At 37.7% G+C, this 18,827-nt stretch overlaps 1 protein-coding gene across 10 annotated transcripts in view; it reads left to right on the plus strand.

Annotated features, from left to right (window-relative positions):
- Positions 1-18,298, plus strand: part of SENP6 (SUMO specific peptidase 6) — a 114,868-nt gene extending 96,570 nt beyond the window's left edge. For 7 of the 10 annotated variants that reach the window (XM_003805813.7, XM_055113896.2, XM_003805812.5 and 4 more), the window contains 6 exons: positions 5,042-5,469; positions 11,889-11,992; positions 13,697-13,785; positions 15,886-15,954; positions 16,048-16,198; positions 17,762-18,298. In XM_003805813.7, the coding sequence (XP_003805861.1) occupies positions 5,042-5,469; positions 11,889-11,992; positions 13,697-13,785; positions 15,886-15,954; positions 16,048-16,198; positions 17,762-17,971 (1,051 nt within the window). In that variant the 3' untranslated portion in view covers positions 17,972-18,298. Of the gene's footprint in view, positions 1-5,041; positions 5,470-11,888; positions 11,993-13,696; positions 13,786-15,885; positions 15,955-16,047; positions 16,199-17,761 lie in introns of those variants that run through there. The other 3 variants (XM_063605386.1, XM_034962398.3, XR_004672033.3) reach the window with 2 other exon arrangements.
- Positions 18,299-18,827: the final 529 nt, after the last annotated feature.

Consider the following 18,827-nt stretch of genomic DNA (forward strand, 5'->3'; position numbering starts at 1 on the left):
AGTATGAGGTGAAGAATTCATTTTAAAACATCTTTCTGAAATCTCTTGTGTATATTCATATTTGTACTGTCTGTTTTATAAGAATTAATGCAGTTTCACAGTGAAGCATGTAAGATATTGAATTTTAGAGACAATAGACCAGATACCTTTCTAATCTCATTTTATTCATTAATGTCAAATAATACCATTTTTTAAAAAATGGTGCTTATTGTCTAGCAAGTAACCTATAGAAAAGTATTATTTTATACAAAAAGATGATTAGGTCACATAAAGGAATTGGAATCTTAAGTTTAAAATACACTTCTGTTTTTAACCAGAAAGGAGAAACGATGGTTAGATTTATGCCATTTTTCAATTAAAAACCATGTAGACTACTTGAAGCAGTTTCTGAGTAAATGGAGGTGTTTAAAGATTTGTATTATTCTCTCCCAATGACTAGATAGTAGTATTTTACAATGGAGACTTAAAAGTTTTTTGTGTTTTATTCTTTTGCTTTTCTATGCCCTCAATCCAAAGAACACCAGAAATACACTTGTAGTCGGAAAACTTGGGTTTATCACTTGCATCAAGGAATAACACACACCATGGGCCACTCTGGAGCCTCTCAATAAAAGGATGTTTCAAAGAACCTGTGACAGAATCTGGGCTTTCCTTGAGTGATATGGGGGAGGGTCTAAAGCAGTGGTTTGCCTAGGTAAAGAAGTAGCATTCACTCATTAATAAAGAAGAAGAATGTTGGCTATTTTGTGGTTTCCAACTGTGACCTTATGTTTTTCTCTGCTTAGACAAATTATGATATGGCCCTACTTTGTCTCATTCTATCATGGTTGCAGAATATGCTTTCCTGGAGTTGGTATTCTATGAGATTGTTTATGTCTAATAAGCCTAGCTGTGCCAAGCTAGCTTCTGAATTTTTTTTTTTAAACTTTTGTAGAGGTGAGGGTCTCACTGTGTTGCTCAGGCTGGTCTTGAACTCTTGGCCTCAAGCCATCCCCCCACCTCAGCCTCCCAAGTAGCTGGGATTATAGACATGAGCCACTGCTCCTAGCAAAGCTATATATTTTTAAATTCATATTATCATAGTAAAATTTAAAATAACATTTAAAACTAGTTAATTTCTTCATTCTCTTCAAAATAAGGTTTTGGCTGGGCGTGGTGGCTCACGCCTGTAATCCCAACACTTTGAGAGGCTGAGGTGGGCGGATTACTTGAGGTCAGGGGTTCAAGACCAACCTGGCCAACATGGCGAAACCTCGTCTCTACTGAAAATACAAAAATTAGCTGGGCGTGGTGGTGCGTGCCTGTAATCCCAGCTACTCAGGAGGATCGCCTGAACCCGGGAGGCAGAGGTTGCAGTGAGCCAAGATCATGCCCCTGCACTCCAGCCTGGGCAGCAGAGTGAGACTCCATCTCAAAAAAAAAAAAAAAGGAAAAGAAAAAAAAAGACAGAAAAGAAGGTTTCTTGACTGGGTACTAATTTGTCTTGTAAAGTAACATGTGAACAGCTTACTAGGTGAAAGGGAGGAAAGCGATTTGTCAGAAATGAGTTATAAAAATTTTAAATAGAAATATTATTTGATTATACACGATTTAGGAATAGAGGCGCATCCCTCTTAGTCACTATACCTCTGCATGGAAGTTATTATCAGTGCTTTCAGTCATCTTAGTGAGAGGTAGAAAATGAACTCTGTAAGAGAGCTCTACCATTTGTAGATTAAAAAATAGCCTATAAATCAAGAGAGCTTGTTTTTGTTTTTGCTTTTTTTTTTTTTTTTTGAAGAGACAAAGCTACAAATACTTATACACTAATCATGTTAGATTGGCTGCCATATATTTGTCATCTGTTTTGTTTTTATTTTTTCTGGTAGTACCAGTTTTGTTTTTCTTTTCTTTCTTTCTTTTTTCTCGAGATAGGGTCTCTGTCTGTCACTCAGGCTGGAATGTAGTAGCATGATGTCTGCTTACTGCAGCCTCAACCTCCCAGGCTTAAGTGATCCTCCGACCTCAGCCTCCTGAGTAGCTGGGACTATAGGTGCATGCTACCACGCCCAGCTAATTTTTGTATTTTTTTTTAGAGGATGGGGTTTTGCCATGCTGCCCAGGCTGGTCTCAAACTCCAGAGCCGAAGCGGTCCACCTGCCGTAGCCTCTCAAAATGCTGGGATTACAGGCATGTGCCACTGTACCTGGCCCTAATTTTTTTCTTAAGTTTCTAAGCTGTTTATTAAAAATTGTTATAGTAATTTCCAGAAACACAAATTTGATGTGTGGATCTAATCTATCTTAAGTGAAATTGCCTAGGTATTTTCTTTTGTTTTGTTTTGTTTTTTAGAGACAGAGTCTCATTCTGTTGCCCAAGCTGGAGTACAGTGGTGCAATCATAGCTCACTGAAGCTTCAAACTCCTAGGCTTAAGCAATCCTCCTGCCTCAGCCTCCTGAGTAGCTAGAACTACAGGCGCATGCCACAGGCCCAGCTAATTTTTTAAAATTTTTTTGGAGATGGGGTCTAGCTGTGTTGCCCAGACTGGTCTCAAACTTCTGGCCTCAAGCAGTTCCCCCACCTCAGCCTCCCATAGCACTAGGATTACAGGCATGAGCCACTGCACCTGGCCAAAAGTCTGTGTTACCCTCTCTCCTGCTGTTAAAGTTAACGTAGCTGTTATTAAAAGGAATCATAAAAGCAAAACCCTGGCTTAATGGAAGTAATTGTTGGAAGTAATTGTCTGATTCAGCTTTCTCTTCTTAGGCCAAAAAGGATTTTTCCTAGTTTTTAGGTGAGGAAATTTGTAGCTTAGCCACATTGGCATAGCTAAGAAATATTAAGAACTGTGATAGGCTTTATTACAGCTGTAGGTTGAGAGTCACTGTATTATACTATATTTCATCAATTTTATTTTATTTATTTTGAGATGGGGTCTCACTCTGTCGCCCAGACTGGAGTGCAGTGGCACCATCTTGGCTCACTGCAATCTCCGCCTCCCAGGCTCAAGCTATCCTCCCACCTCAGCCTCCAACCCCAGTAGCTTGGACCACAGGCATGTGCCATCACACCCAGCTAATATTTTGTGGTTTTGGTAGAGACGGGGTTTTGCCACGTTGCCCAGGCCAGTCTCCAACTCCTGAGCTCAAGCGATATGCCTGCCTCTACCTCCCAAAGTGTTGGGATTACAGGTGTGAGCCACCGTGCCTGGCATCATCAATTTTTAAAACACATTTTTTTCACATTGCAACATGTCTAAAGTTGAGATGTGACTTTATAAATAAAATAAAATTAGCTATGTGTTAGAAGTGATGAAATGAGGAGGTTGGTGTGTTAGCCTGATCTAAATCCATAGGGTACTAAGGAATAATAATGAAGAACAGGAGAGAAGCAAGCTTTCATCCATCTGGCCTTTGCAATACAGAAGATGAAGCCAGCCAGCCTATGACAGCCATTTCTACTGGATGCTGTTTGATGAAGAGATAGTGCTGTTTCTTAGTACTAACTTGGGTACTCTAATATTCTACAAAAATGAGAAAGTGGAATAATTTTTATCCATGGCAAGATAACTTGTTTTTCATCCAGCAAATATTTATTGAACACCCTACCATAGGACAAATATTATTGTGCTTGACCAATAAGCTCCCTGACATCTATAGCCTGTTCCTTGTATCCCAGCACAACCCTGTGTCTAGCAAAAAATGAATATTAGCCAGGACTGTACAGCTTCTTGCTTGTGTCCTATACTCTACTGTTGGGAACAGTGATACCTGAATTCAGCTGTATCATAAGCACCTACTTGATAGCTGGAACTCTCTACTAATACTTAAATTTTTGTGCAAGGACTAGGTTAGATATGTTATTTCTTTTTAATGTATTAAATTTCAATATAGCATGAGATAAAACATTACTTATATACATATTTTTGATATTAAGCCTTTCCTATCTTAATAACACACAGTAACTGTAAAAAGAACAAAACTATATATGCAATTCTTAGAATGTTGAAAAATCATATGACCTAATTAGACTGCTGAAGACAGTTTAATCTTTTTTTTTTTTTTTTTTTTTTGGAGACGGAGTCTCGCTCTGTCGCCCAGAGTGGAGTGCAGTGGCACAATCTCAGCTCACTGCAACCTCCGCCTCCCGGGTTCAAGCAATTCTCCTGCCTCAGCCTCCCGAGTAGCTGGGACTACAGGCGCACACTACCACACCCAGCTAATTTTCTGTATTTTAGTAGAGACGGGGTTTCACTGTGTTGCCCAGGCTGTTCTCGAACTCCTGAACTCAGGCAATCCACCCGCCTCGGCCTCCCAAAGTGCTAGGATTACAGGCGTGAGCCACCGCACCTGGCCGACAGTTTAATCTTTAAGATGGATAGTTTTCCATCTTTTTACATAAAGAGAAGGCAAAGGGGAATGACGAGTTGCAAACTGACATTACTAGCCAGAAAAAGCAATGAATTTTTCATTCCAAAAACATTAGAAAGTGTTCAGGGATTATTTGCAAAAGTAAATACAGGCTACATAATTTTAATACAAACTATGTTATTTTTGAATAGACATTGTGTTCTGTTACTGAATCAGTGATTACATAAAACAAGCAGATTAATTTGAGAACTAAAAAAAAAATAGGCTTTTTTTTTTTTTTTGAGATGGAGTCTTGCTTTGTCACCCCCAAGCTGGAATGCTGTGGCACAATCTCGGCTCACTGCAACCTCTGCCTCTTGGGTTCAAGTGATTCTCCTGCCTCAGCCTACTGAGTAGCTGGGATTACGGGTGCGCACCACTGCGCCTGGCTAATTTTTGTATTTTTAGTAGAGACAGGGTTTTGCCATGTTGGCTAGGCTGGTCTCGAACTGCTGACCTCAGGTGATCCACCCACCTCAGCCTCCCAAAGTGCTGGGATTACTGGCGTGAGCTACTGCACCCGGCCAGAATTAGGCATTTTTAATAAATTAATTGGCAAGAACTTTAGAAAAAACATTTTAATTGATATGTATTGCCAAATATAATAAACTTTTCTAATAACATATTTAGTCATTTCATTTGTTTTTTACAGTGCACACTGGTTTTTGGCTGTTGTTTGTTTCCCCGGTTTGGAAAAACCAAAGTATGAACCTAATCCTCATTACCATGAAAATGCTGTCATACAGAAATGTTCAACTGTAGAGGACAGTTGTATTTCTTCTTCAGCCAGTGAAATGGAGAGTTGTTCACAAAACTCTTCTGCCAAGCCTGTAATTAAGAAGATGCTAAACAAAAAACATTGCATAGCTGTAATTGATTCCAATCCTGGGCAGGAAGAAAGTGACCCTCGTTATAAGAGAAACATATGCAGTGTAAAATACAGTGTGAAAAAAATAAATCATACTGCGAGTGAAAATGAAGAATTCAATAAAGGAGAATCTACATCCCAGAAAGTTGCTGATAGGACTAAAAGTGAGAATGGCCTACAGAATGAAAGTTTAAGTTCCACACATCATACAGGTATGTATCTAAATGTTTTGAAAGAATGAAAAAATTCAGAATAATCTGGATTTTTTAATAAACAGGATTAAGATCCTGTTTTAAAAAAAAATCAGGTTAATGACTGGGTGTGGTGGCTCACGCTTATAATCCCAGCACTTTGGGAGGCCAAGGCAGGAGGATCACTTGAGGCCAGGAGTTTGAGACCAGCGTGGGCAACATAGCGAGACCCAATCTCCAAAAAAAAATAATAAATAGAAAATTTTTAAAGAATTTACTTATAACAATATAGTAACACAACTTACTTTTAATTTATACTGAGGTATAATTATAATAGCATTCACTCATTTAATGAGTGTAGGTTGATGAACTTTGATAAATGTATACATAGAGTCATGTAATCACTACTGCAATCAAAATTGAGAACCTGATCAGGGCACAGTGGCTTACGACTGTAATCCTAGCACTTTGAGAGGCCAAGATGGGCAGATCACTTGAGCTCAGAAGTTTGAAACCAGCCTGGGCAACATGGTAAAGCCCTGTCTCTACCAAAAATACAAAAACTTAGCCAGATATGGTGTGCACATCTGTGGTCCCAGCTACTTAGGAGGTTGAGGAGGGAGGATCGCTTGAGCTCAGGGTGCTGAAGTTGCAGTGAGTGGAGATCGCACCACTGCAGTCCAGCCTGGGTGACAGAGTGAAACTCCATCTCAAAATTAAAAAACAAAAAAATTGAGAACTTTCCATCACTCAAAAAAAAATCCCATTGTGCCCTTTTTGTAGTCTGTCACTTCTGTCACCCCTAGGGTGCAATTTTGAAATTGCAGTACAAAGTTTATATTTTCCATTTATTGGAACTTGGATTTATTTTTATTTCATAGGAAATTTACAGTATTCAGCATTAACAGTAGTTGTGCAGTCTTAGATTTATAAGACAAATTAGATCTCAATTTACACATTGGTAAATTGAGATCAAATAACCCAAGGCAGAAATTAAAGCTTTCTCTTCAAAATAGTTGTGAACAGTCCTGAAGGGGTGGCCTGCCCTTCCACACCTGTAGGTATATCTCGTCAGGTGGGACGAGAGACCGAGAAAGAAATAAGACACAGAGACAAAGTATAGAGAAAGAACAGTGGGCCCAGGAGAACGGCACTCAGCATATCAAGGACCTGCCCCGTCACCGGTCTTTGAGTTCTCTCAGTTTTGGTTGATTACTATTTTCACTATCTCAGCAAGAGGAATGCCGTAGGAGAGCAAGGTGATAATAGGGAGAAGGTCAGCAAGAAAACGTGAGCAAAGGAATCTGTGTCACAATTAAGTTCAAGGGGAGGTACTATGCCTGGATGTGCATGTAGGCCAGATTTATGTTTCTCTCCACCCAAACATCTCAGTGGAGTAAAGAATAACAAAGGAGCATTGCTGCCAACATGTCTCGCCTCCTGCCATAGGGCGGTTTTTCTCCTATCTCAGAATTGAACAAATGTACAATCGGGTTTTATACCGAGACATTCAGTTCCCAGGAACAGGCAGGAGACAGTGGCCTTCCTCTATCTCAACTGCAAGAGGCTTTCCTCTTTCACTAATCCTTCTCAGCACAGACCCTTCACGGGTGTCGGGCTGGGGGACGGTCAGGTCCTTCCCGTCCCACGAGGCCGTATTTCAGACTATCACATGGGGAGAAACCTTGGACAATACTCAGCTTTCCAGGGCAGAGGTCCCTGCGGCTTTCTGCAGCGCATTGTGCCCCTGGTTTATCGAGACTAGAGAATGGTGATGACTTTTACCGAGCATACTGCTTGTAAACATTTTGTTAACAAAGCACATCCTGCACAGCCCTAGATCCCTTAAACCTTGATTCCATACAATACATGTTTTTGTGAGCTCAAGTTTGGGGCAAAGAGGTTAGGGCAAAGTGGTTGGGGCAAAGTTACAGCATCTCAGGGCAAAGCAATTGTTCAGGGTACAGGCCAAAATGGAGTTTCTTATGTCTTCCCTTTCTACATAGACACAGTAACAGTCTGATCTCCCTTTCTTTTCCCTATACATTCCAATTAAAGCTTGGTTCTTCATTCCTCACTCTCCTTCACTGTTTTCAGTGGGAAGAGGAGCACTGGTCCAATCTCTGCTTGTTTAAATCTCTCTTCAGCTCTAATAACTTGATTTTTGTCCTTGAGTCAGTCCTGTAGTTGTAGAACCTGTTAAATCTAGTTTTGGCCAGGTGTGGTGGCTCACGCCTGTAATCCCAGCACTTTGGGAGGCTGAGGCGGGTGGATCAGTAGGTCAGGAGTTTGAGACCAGCCTGACCAACGTGGTAAAACCCCATCTCTACTAAAAATACAAAAATTAGCTGGGCGTGGTGGTGCCCGCCTGTAATCCTAGCTACTCAGGAGGCTGAGGCAGGAGAATCACTTGAACCTGGGGGCGGAGGTTGCAGTGAGCCGGGATCGCGCAACTGCACTTCAGTCTGGGCAACAGAGCGAGACTCCGTCTCAAAAATAAATAAATAAATAAATAACTAGTTTCTGTTCAAATTCTTAAATTTGATATCAAGTCAATTGTATAATTTCCTCTCCAACCTACAAGTAAAATAATCCTCTCCATAAAAACCCATAACATGCTATAGTGTGTGCCTTGCAAACTTCTTAAACTGTGAATAGATCTAATACATTTTTCTTCTTTTTTTTTAACACCTTGCTCATGGAACTAATGAATCTTATTTGGATGAAAAATATTGGTATAGGACATAGAATAAATTATGTGAATTCAGAAAGAACCTATCAAAAATTGTGAATATGGAACATACTCCTGGTACTTATACCAGCTTATATTATTTTAGTGAGTTAGAAAGCTATTTTTGAGCTTTTTTTTTTTTTTTTTTTTTTTTTGAGATGGAGTCTCTCTTAATCACCCAGGCTGGAGTGCAGTGGCGTAATCTTGTCTCACTGCAACCTCCCCCTCCTGGGTTCAAGAGATTGTCTTCTCTTGCCTCAGCCTCCCTAGTAGCTGGGATTACGGGTGCGCACCACCTCACCCGACCTGTTGAGCTCTTGTAAGAAATCTCCTGAGCAGGAAAATCTGGAGTAGATTAGTGGCTGCTTGGGGCTTTTGGGGGTGGGCAGGTGAGGTGGGTGGGAATGTAGGAAGAGAGTGATAGCTAAGTGGTATGGGGTTTCTTTTTGAGATGATGAAAAGGTTTAAAAATTGGTTGTGATGATGGCTGTGCATATACTAAAAAACATTAGACTGTATGCTTTAAATGGCTGTATATGGTATGTGAATTACATTTCAGTGTGGCTTTTTTAAGTCTCCTTTTGACCAATAATGTTACATACTTTAATGTGAATTCAAATGAATTAAGGTACTTGACTTAAAGCAATGGGACAAAAGCCTAGGGTTTCATATACACAAACTCCAGAGATTTCTAGTGCCCTCACCTACAAATTAATTTTCTGGTCAAGTAAAAGCCAGTTAAATTTGAGTAAATAGCCTCAAAAATCCTAATGGAGGCCAAAGCCAAAAATAACTTGTTTTATGTAGTTTGCCTTCTTAATACTTGTATATCCCATTTACTCATTTTTGAATTATAGTTTGTACATTTTTGTTTTTAGTATGTGTATACCATATCAACTATCTCTTCCTCTGAAACAAATGTTTCACAAAAAATCACATACAGTGATTTCACATAGAGTCAACAAGTGTTGACTACTTATGTCAGATAACAGGCTGTAGTAAATAAGTGGAAATTAGGTTTTTACAGTAAACTAGGGAAATAACAATGTGTGGAATCACTACTTTCACTTGCTGTTTTTTCACTTGACACCTTATGAAATAGTTGACTTGCCATGGTGCATGAAAAATGTGTACGCTTAAACTCTAGAATCACACTCAACATCTTCACATGGTCTCCTTATATGAGAAGTTCTCAGGAACTGACACTGATTGAGAGAACCACTGATCAAGTCATCACCTCTCAATTTACTCCAGATCACTTGTTTATGGGGGAATTGACTGCATCATTTAGGTTATTTTTCTCCTGTTTTTGAAAGGCATTTCTGGTTTAGTTTGTGTAAGGTAGATAGATATTTATATGACCACAGTTTACATAGATAATGATTTGCTGCTGGAAGTAACCTGATTATAACTAATTCTGAATTACCTGAAGATTTTGGACAAATGTTATTCAAATATAGGTGTTTTAGCTTTAAACAGACTTAAAAATACAGATTTTTGGAAAAGATAAATTGAAGAGGTCATTATTTTTTTATTTCTTCTTTTTTTTTTTTTTTTTTTTTTGAGACAGGGTCTCACTCTGTTGCCCAGACTGGAATGCAGTGGCACAATCACAGCTCACTGAAGCCGCTACCTCCTGGACTCAAGCAGTCCTCCCAGCTCAACCCCCTGAGTAGCTGAGACTATAGGCATGTGTCACCTGCCCGGCAAAATTTATTTTCTGTAGAGACGGGCTCACTTTATTGCCCAGGCTGGTCTCAAACTTCTGTGTTCAAGCAATCCTCCCATCTCAGCCTCCCAGAGTGTTGGGATTACAGATGTGAGCCACTGCGCTCAGCCCATAGTGCTTTTTTGTTGTGGTGGTGGTGGATTTTTGTTCCTTTTTGAGACAGTCTCACTTTCATAGAAGTTAAGAGTACAGCAATACAATCACAGTTCACCACAGTCTCAACCTCCCAGGCTCAAGTGATCGTCCCACCTCAGCTTCCTGAGTAACTGGGACCACAGGTGCCCACCACTACACCTGGCTGATTCTTTATTTTATTTTGTTTGTAGAGACAGGGTCTCACTATGTTGCCCAGGTGATCCTTCTGAACTCAGGTGATCCTCCTGCCTCAGCCTCCCAAAGTGCTAGCTAGGATTACAGGTGCTAGGCCACTGTGCCCGGCCCCATAGTGCTTCATTGGTTTATTGGTTATTTTAAATAGTGTGCTTCTGAACACAACAGTTAGATTTATGTATCTTTTCTCTTCTCCTTTTTTGAGACAGAGTCGTGCTCTATCACCCAGGTTGGAGTACAGTGGCGCAGTCTTGGCTTACTGCAACCTCTGTTGCCTGGGTTCAAGCAATTCTCCTGTCTCTCAGCCTCTCAAGTAGCTGGGATTATAGGTGCATGCCACCATGCCCGGCTAGTTTTTGTATTTTTAGTAGAGACAGGGTTTCACCATGTTAGCCAGTCTGGATTATATATTTTTTCAGATTTTTTGCTTCCTTTTCATCCCATCTTGTTTATATTAATATCTTAACACCTTTTTATTAACTTATACCAAAATTTATTTTATCCTGTCTACAATAACTAAAAGTCATGCTTTTCAAATTTTTGAGAGGAAAATAAATAAATAAAAATCAGCTGGGCATAGTGGTGTGCACCTGTAATCCCAGCACTCTGGGAGGCCAAAGCAGGAGGATGGCTTGAGCGTAGGAGTTCAAGGTTACAGCGAGTTCTGATTGCATCACTGGACTCCACCTGGGCAAAAGAGTGAGAGAAATCCTGTCTCTTAAAAAATAAATAAGTGAGGCCAGGCACGGTGGCTCATGCCTGTAATCCCAACACTTTGGGAGGCCGAGGCAGGTGGATCACTTGAGGACAGGAGTTCAAGACCAGCCTGGTCAACATGGCAAAACCCCATCTCTACTAAAAATACAAAAATGCCAGGCATGGTGGTATGTACCTGTAATCCCAGCTACTCAGTAGGCTGAGGCAGGAGAAATCACTCGAACCTGGGAGGCAGAGGTTGCAGTGAGCCGAGATTGTGCCACTGCACTCCAGCCTGGGCGACAGAGCAAGACCCCGTCTCAAAAAATAAAAATAAATAAATAAAATAAAAAATTGAAATGGTAGTAAATCTTACATTTCTTTGAAACATGTTGTGATTAGCTTCTTTCAGCAAAATAGTTGCTTATTATTTGTCTAAAAACAGACCTATTACTTACTTGTAGTTAATGTTCATTTTTGCCCTGAATTATATAATTTTCCACGTTTTTGAAATTTTAATTATGAAATTATGCAGTTGCATTTTCTTTTATGTTCTATGACTTGCGTTTCTGTTATTGGACATAGGTTATTTTCAGACTGTCATAGCTTTCATTACTAAAGATACCTGACTTGCCTAACACAAAAGTACTTATTTGTTTACACATATACATATGTATATGTATTTAAGTATATGTATACTTAATCATATAGCTGATAACTAGTTTTTAAATTTTAATGAATTTTAGCATCTGAGTAGTGGAAACAACTGTAATTGACATGTCAATCCAGGTTTTTAAAATAACTTACTTTATGTTTGTGATATTACACACTAAGGCAGATTTTGTGTTCTTGACTACTGTATCATTAATTAACTACTAGCATTAATTTCAGCCTCATATACTATGAGTGATAGACATGGCCTTTTTTATTATGTAATGTTTCTTATTGATACAGATGGCTTAAGCAAAATCAGACTAAACTATAGCGATGAATCACCTGAAGCTGGTAAAATGCTTGAAGATGAACTCGTCGACTTCTCAGAAGATCAGGATAACCAGGTAAAACTTAATGCTTGGCAAAAAGTTCTAATGTTTTATCTAATTAAAAGTTTTTCTTGCTGAACATGGCGGTGCACACCTGTAGTCCCAGTGACTTGGGAGGCTAAGGCAGAAAGATCTCTTGAGCCTAGGAGTTTGAGTTCAGCCTGGGCAACATAAGGAAACTCCATCTCTTAAAAAAAAAATGAAAAAAGGAAAAAGAAAAAAATCTTACTTTATAAAGTCTTGTAAAGCAATTTCTTCAACTAGTAATTTATCATGGCTTCTGAATTTGGATCATATCTTAAAAAACAAATTTAGCTTTCAAGTCAGAAGTTGCCAGGATAAATGTATACATGCTGTTGTTGCTGCTACTGTGGTGTGGACTGAACTTTAATGTAATATTGATTAACCCACACTAACTCAGCTACCACCACCAATACCCACCTTCCTCTTTCAAAGCATTTATGGGTCATACTTAACCTTTAACCTGACTTGACATTCAAGAAGCAAATGTTTAAACCTTCAGTTATATGGTACATGAGTACCAAAAATATTATATTGTTTTCCCACTTTTCCAGTTATTTTTTTTTTCTCGTGCCTGATTCGATTTATATGTGTCATGGCAGAAGCAGATAATATTTAATTAAAGTTAATATAGATGAATTCTGACTTTTCCTTGGAGTCTCATTTGCCCTAATAAACAGTATGAACAGCAAGAATAAAGTATATCTGTGAAAATACTTTACTTTTTAGCTTCTGTTAAAAGAGGATTTTATATTGAGAAAAGTTTATAAGAATCCTACAGCATACCATTTTGTTAATTCTCTGACCTTTCATTAGTTGTTAGGACATACTGAGTTGTATAGTAGTGAAGATGGCTTTATACTGTACCATCTTTCCTTTTTGCTTAATCTTCCAGTGAACAAAAGGCATTTTAAGATATCTCTTGGTTTACAATGTATGGCAACTAAATATAGCTTTTCAATCCAACATATATAGGAATTACATTCATGATTTATAATGAGCACTTAGGTACTTTTGGTTATAGCAATTACCTGTGATGTGAACAAGCTAATGTAACTGCTTTATTATTACTATTATTCCTACTATTGATTATTCCATTCGTAAAGTTGCCAGAAGCTTTCTCAAAGAACAACAATGACCAAAAAAGCCTTGTTTATTTTACATTCAAGAGAATCTACAGAATAAGGACTCAGTGTCCTTAAGTTAGCTTCTCTCAAGTGAGATGGATAAGTGGGTTTCTCAAGGAAAGCAGTGTTTCCAAAAACCCTTTAAATATTTCTGATGTGAAAACATTATTCATGTAAAATAACATGTTATTTTATATCCTATTGTGAAATAGCTGTCTTAGCCAACAAACTAAATTTTTGTAAAAATAAACTAAAATCAGAGCAATAATATTTGGTGGGAGAAGAATCAGTCATAATATATTCAGTCTTAAAGATTTATTCTAGATTGAGTAAATAGATGTAACAATTTGTTATAAACCTCTGGTAGTTTATTTTCCTTAAAATGTCAGTGTTGTAGCATTGGATAATTGGAATTAAGTAACATACCACATCTCTAGTGTCTAATCACCTAAATAGAGAAAAAGTTTTGACAATCATTACAAAGATTTTTGTCTCCAGTGTGCTATTTTGTTAGGTTATTAGTTATTTAGATTATATATTTTCAGTATTAACAGTAGGCTGTCTTTTATAGGATGATAGCAGTGATGATGGATTCCTCGCTGATGACAACTGCAGTTCAGAAATAGGACAGTGGCATTTAAAGCCTACTATCTGTAAACAGTAAGCATTAACTGTGTATCTTGAAAACTACATAATTTTTAAGTATGCTCATAAAACATAACAGGACAGTTTTTTTTTAAATAAATACTTAAGCAAAATTCATAAATGCTGTCAGAGTCAGTGAGGAAACTTGAGGCATGCTATCTAGGGATTAAAATGAGAAGAATGGGTAATCATTTCAGTCCTCCATTTGCCAGTTTCCCGAGCCTCTGCATGCACATGTCCACACACAAATGTTTTGTTTTGTTTTTTTTAAATTTTTTATGTATATATTTTTTGAGACAGAGTCTTGCTCTGTCGCCCAGGCTGGAGTGCAGTGGCACGATCCCAGCTCACCACAACCTCCACTTCCCAGGTTCAAGCGATTCTCATGCCTCAGCCTCAGGAATAGCTGGGACTACAGGTGCGTGCCACCATGCCTGGCTAAGTTTTGAATTTTTAGTAGAGATGGGGTTTTGCCATGTTGGCAAGACTGATCTCAAACTCCTGGCCTCAAGTGATCCGCCCCTCTCAGCCTTCCAAATTGCTGGGATTACAGGCGTGACCCATCGCGCCCGGCCACAAGTTTTGATAGTGAACCACTATTCCTTTTTACCTACAATGTTTTGGAGCAGAAATCACTATATATCAAAACAGTAACATGGGGTTGGAGTTTACACTGATTCCTTAGCTACTCTATGAAGGCTGTAGAGTAACCCAAGGCAGACGTAAGAGACATGTTCCAACTGAGAACTCCAAATAAGGGTGAGTCAGTTTTGCTTTTCAGAAGTACGTGTTTCTTCTGAGATGCTGAACTTCTTAGGTGAAGTATTACCTATTTCTAGGTTTAATCTCCTTTGACTTTTTTTATAGAAAATGTTGACAGAAACTCTATTAAGAGACTTTGAAAATGCAGCATCATTCTACAGAAAAATAGAGACCTAGGGTAGTTAAACAATCTGCTCCAAACTTTATAAAATTTTAGCAGGAAGAAGCTAGATCACTTCCAGACACAGTGGGTCACACTTTGTGCTAGCACTTCTGAAGACCAAAGCAGGAGGATCGCATGAGGCCAGGAGTGCAAGACCAGCTTGGGCAACACAGTGAGACGCCATCTCTGGAAAAAGTTAAAAAAAAAAAAAATAGCCAACTGTGGTGGCTAAAAAATAACCTAGATTTTTTTTAACATTTGAGGAGTTTGGGCTCTACATTAGACTTCCTTACTTGAGTTTACAACATAACTTTACAGAATTAAAATACTGAAAGTTGAATCTTCAGCCATCAATATTTATATACAGAGTTATACAGAGTGTTCTACAGAGTGTTCTGAAGTGGAATCTTGAAAAAAAAAACGTTCTAAACTAATTATTTCATGTGATGATTACCTGCTTAGTTATCTACAATAAGTTTTAGTTAAAAATGAGATTTTTGGCTGGGCGCAGTAGCACATGCCTATAATCCCAGCACTTTGGAAGGCTGAGGTGGGCAGATAGCTTGAGCCCAGGAGTTCTATACCAGCCTGGGCAACATGGAAAAACCCATCTCTACAAAAAAAAATACAAAAATTAGCTGAGTGTGGTCACATATGCCTGTAGTTACAGCTCCTCAGGAGGCTGAGTTGGGAGGATCACCTGCGCTCAGGACATTGAGGCTGCAGTGAGCTGTTATTACGCCGCTTCACATGGTGACAGAGTGAGACCCTGCCTGAAAAAAATGGGCCTAGGTTGGGGGGATTATTTTCTTTATACTTTTTCATGGTCCTTTTGTTGATTTTGGAATATGGGGGATGTTCAAATTTTCAGAATTGTTTTGACTTTTTACTAATTTTGAAGTACTTTTAGAAACCAACTACAGAATTTTAGTATAAAATATAGCTAAGATATGGTTAAGTTAATATTCTATAATTCAGTATTTAATATATCCATAGATATTTAAGTATTCTTAGATTATAAGGTTAGTATGTGTCTATAAGGTTCATTTTTTTTCCCTCAGTAGTACTGAGTCATACAAAGGGGATTTTGAAGGTTTTAAATTTGATTGTTTATAATATGCCACTTTTAATCCTTTTATGCGTTTGTAATATTATTAAGTATGCAACTTTTGGTCATTTTTACCCTGCAGACCTTGTATCCTACTTATGGACTCACTCCGAGGCCCTTCTCGGTCAAATGTTGTCAAAATTTTAAGAGAGTAAGTTCACACTTTATTTCGTATTCTGATGGGGATGAAGAACTATGTATATTTATATATGTGTGTATTCTTAATATATATGAATTATTGCAGGTATTTAGAAGTGGAATGGGAAGTTAAAAAAGGAAGCAAAAGAAGTTTTTCCAAAGATGTTATGAAGGGCTCTAATCCAAAAGTACCACAGCAAAACAACTTCAGTGACTGTGGTGTATATGTATTGCAGTATGTAGAGAGCTTTTTTGAGGTGGGTTTCAATTTGTTGGATCTGATATAATAAATAATAAAATAGTGCATTTGACTTTACCTTAGTAAAAAACACAATAAGCAAATATTTTAAAGAGTTTCAAAATTATTGTTTCAAAAATTATTCCATGGAGCAAAAACTTCTAAATGGAAGAACCTTCAAGGCATAAAAATAGTATATTTACAGTTCATCAAATCCAAGGCTTGTTGAGCTCATTCTATCACTGAACAATCAACCTGCCCTCTCTACTAGCTCTTGCCACCTTAAGAAATCTCTCCCATGATTCACACTGCCTCTTTTAGCCTCTTTTCTCCTCTTCATAGATACATTTCTTAAGAAGTGTTTATATTCACTCTCTAATTCTACAGATTCTACTTCTCAAATCTCTAAAATCTGGCTTTATCCTTAACCTTATGTTAAAATTGCTCTTGACTTTCCAGCACCCTTTGACAGTGTCAACCATTTCTTCCTCACTCTCTTGCTTTGACTTCAGAGGTACAGTACCACACATAACCTCTCTTGGATATTCTTTACTGTGATCTTGACTCCTATCTTCATCCAGCATACAGTGGATGACCACTAGGTTCTGTGAATTGTGTCATTTAATGTCAGATAGATTTACTTGTTTATCCTCGAGTGTCACTATTCTGAACTGCTATACCAATCTCTAACAGATTCCTATGCCTCCTGCCTTCTGTTTTTCATGGTTGTTTTCCAAAAACATAAATCTAATCCTGTTACTTTCCTGCTTTAAATCTTATAGTGGCTTCCTGTGGCTGTTGATTTACAGACCAAAATCTTTCACATGATTGATAAGCACCTATGTGATCTGACCCCCTATTTAAGCTTCTAGCCTCATTTTCCCACCATTTTCACTCTAGCTTTAATACAACAGCCAGCCACCTGAATGCCATTGTTTCATGTTCTTTCTTGCCTCTAGGCCTTGATTCATATTTCCTAACCTGGAATACTTTTTTGTTGCTTCTGTTATACCTTGTCTGTCTAACGTGTATTCATTCTTCAGGTCTTAGCCTAAACATCACTTCCTCTTGGAATTGCATAAAACCCCCAGATATGTATTTTCACAGTACTCTATACTTCTGTCATAATACTTGCCATATTTCTTGTTTTAATTGTTGAATTGCCTGTCTTTCTAAACTGGAGCTGGCAAACTTGTTAATAAAGTAGTAAATACATTAGGCTTTGCAACTGTACAGTCTCTATTGCCTCTTAGTTCTGCTGTGGTCCAGTGAAAGCATCTGCAGACCATATGTAAATGAGTTAGTGTGGCTGTGTTCCAATGAAACTTTATTACAGAAACAGGTGGTGGGCAGAATTTGGTCCACTGGCAAACCCTGATCTAGACTATAAGATCTATGATAGAAACTGTGTCTTGTATCTCCAATACCTAACACAGTACTTGGCATGTGATAGATAATACAGAAATACATATTGAATGCGTTGTTGGGTTTTCTTATTTTTAACTTCGGAATGTTTCTGTGATTGAAATGAAAGGTTATTTATTACAGTTTTCTAATACGCATTTAATTGTTTTATTTTCAGAATCCAATTCTCAGTTTTGAACTACCTATGAATTTGGCAAACTGGTTTCCTCCACCAAGAATGAGAACAAAAAGAGAAGAAATCCGAAACATAATTCTGAAGCTACAGGAAGATCAGAGCAAAGAGAAAAGAAAGCATAAGGACACTTACTCAACAGAAGCACCTTTAGGCGAAGGAACAGAACAATATGTCAATAGTATCTCAGATTGACCATTTCTGTCACTTGTCATTTCTACTTTCAGAAACTAAATGACTTTCAAATTTGGGTATAGACAATAAAGAACTGAAGTGCTCACTACTCAGTGATTTGGAAATTTTGATGCTTGTATAAATGTCAGATAATTAATTTCCAAAGGCGTATGTATTAAGTAAAAGTCTGTAAATATGTTAATGAGGCCAATTTTTCCAGCATTTATAATTATTTTTTTCACTTGTTAGGAAGCTTTTGTTATGTATTTTCTGTTAATAGTACCTAAAATTGCAACTTCTAAACACAAATAAAAAGAAAATATTTATAGGAGGAAATGATTAATTTGATATTCTTTAGTGAACTTGTTTAATTCCTCAGTGGGTGTGACATATTTCATGGGAATATTCAAATATCTATGGTAATATTTTGACCCTTTATATTTGTTCTAAAATAAGTCAAAATGTGAAAATAATATTAAATCTAAGATATTTTGAACTAAGCATCTTTATATGCTTGTGTAACAGGAACAAAGTAACAGCCTTTCAATTCATATACTGCCTTGTGTTCAGTGAACCCAAGAAATATAATAAATATTTGTAATTTTACACAAATATTTAAGAGGAAAGAGTATTAAGAGCAATTCAAAAAAAGTAACCTTATACTACTAAAAAAAACTATTATTGCATATATTATCATCAAATGCATTTTTGAAGACATCAAAGACTCAGGTTAAAACTATTTTGGTAAGTGCAGCTTGAATTTCAAATATCCCGTGTTACCTTTCTCTATTACAGCTTAAAGTATGCTACAATCTGTGTCATATAGTTAATTGATAAGCATTTTTAATCTGTGTAAACACAGGAATTTAAATAGGAA

This window comes from Pan paniscus, chromosome 5, assembly GCF_029289425.2.
Source record: "Pan paniscus chromosome 5, NHGRI_mPanPan1-v2.0_pri, whole genome shotgun sequence".
In the NCBI taxonomy this organism is placed as follows: domain Eukaryota; kingdom Metazoa; phylum Chordata; class Mammalia; order Primates; family Hominidae; genus Pan; species Pan paniscus.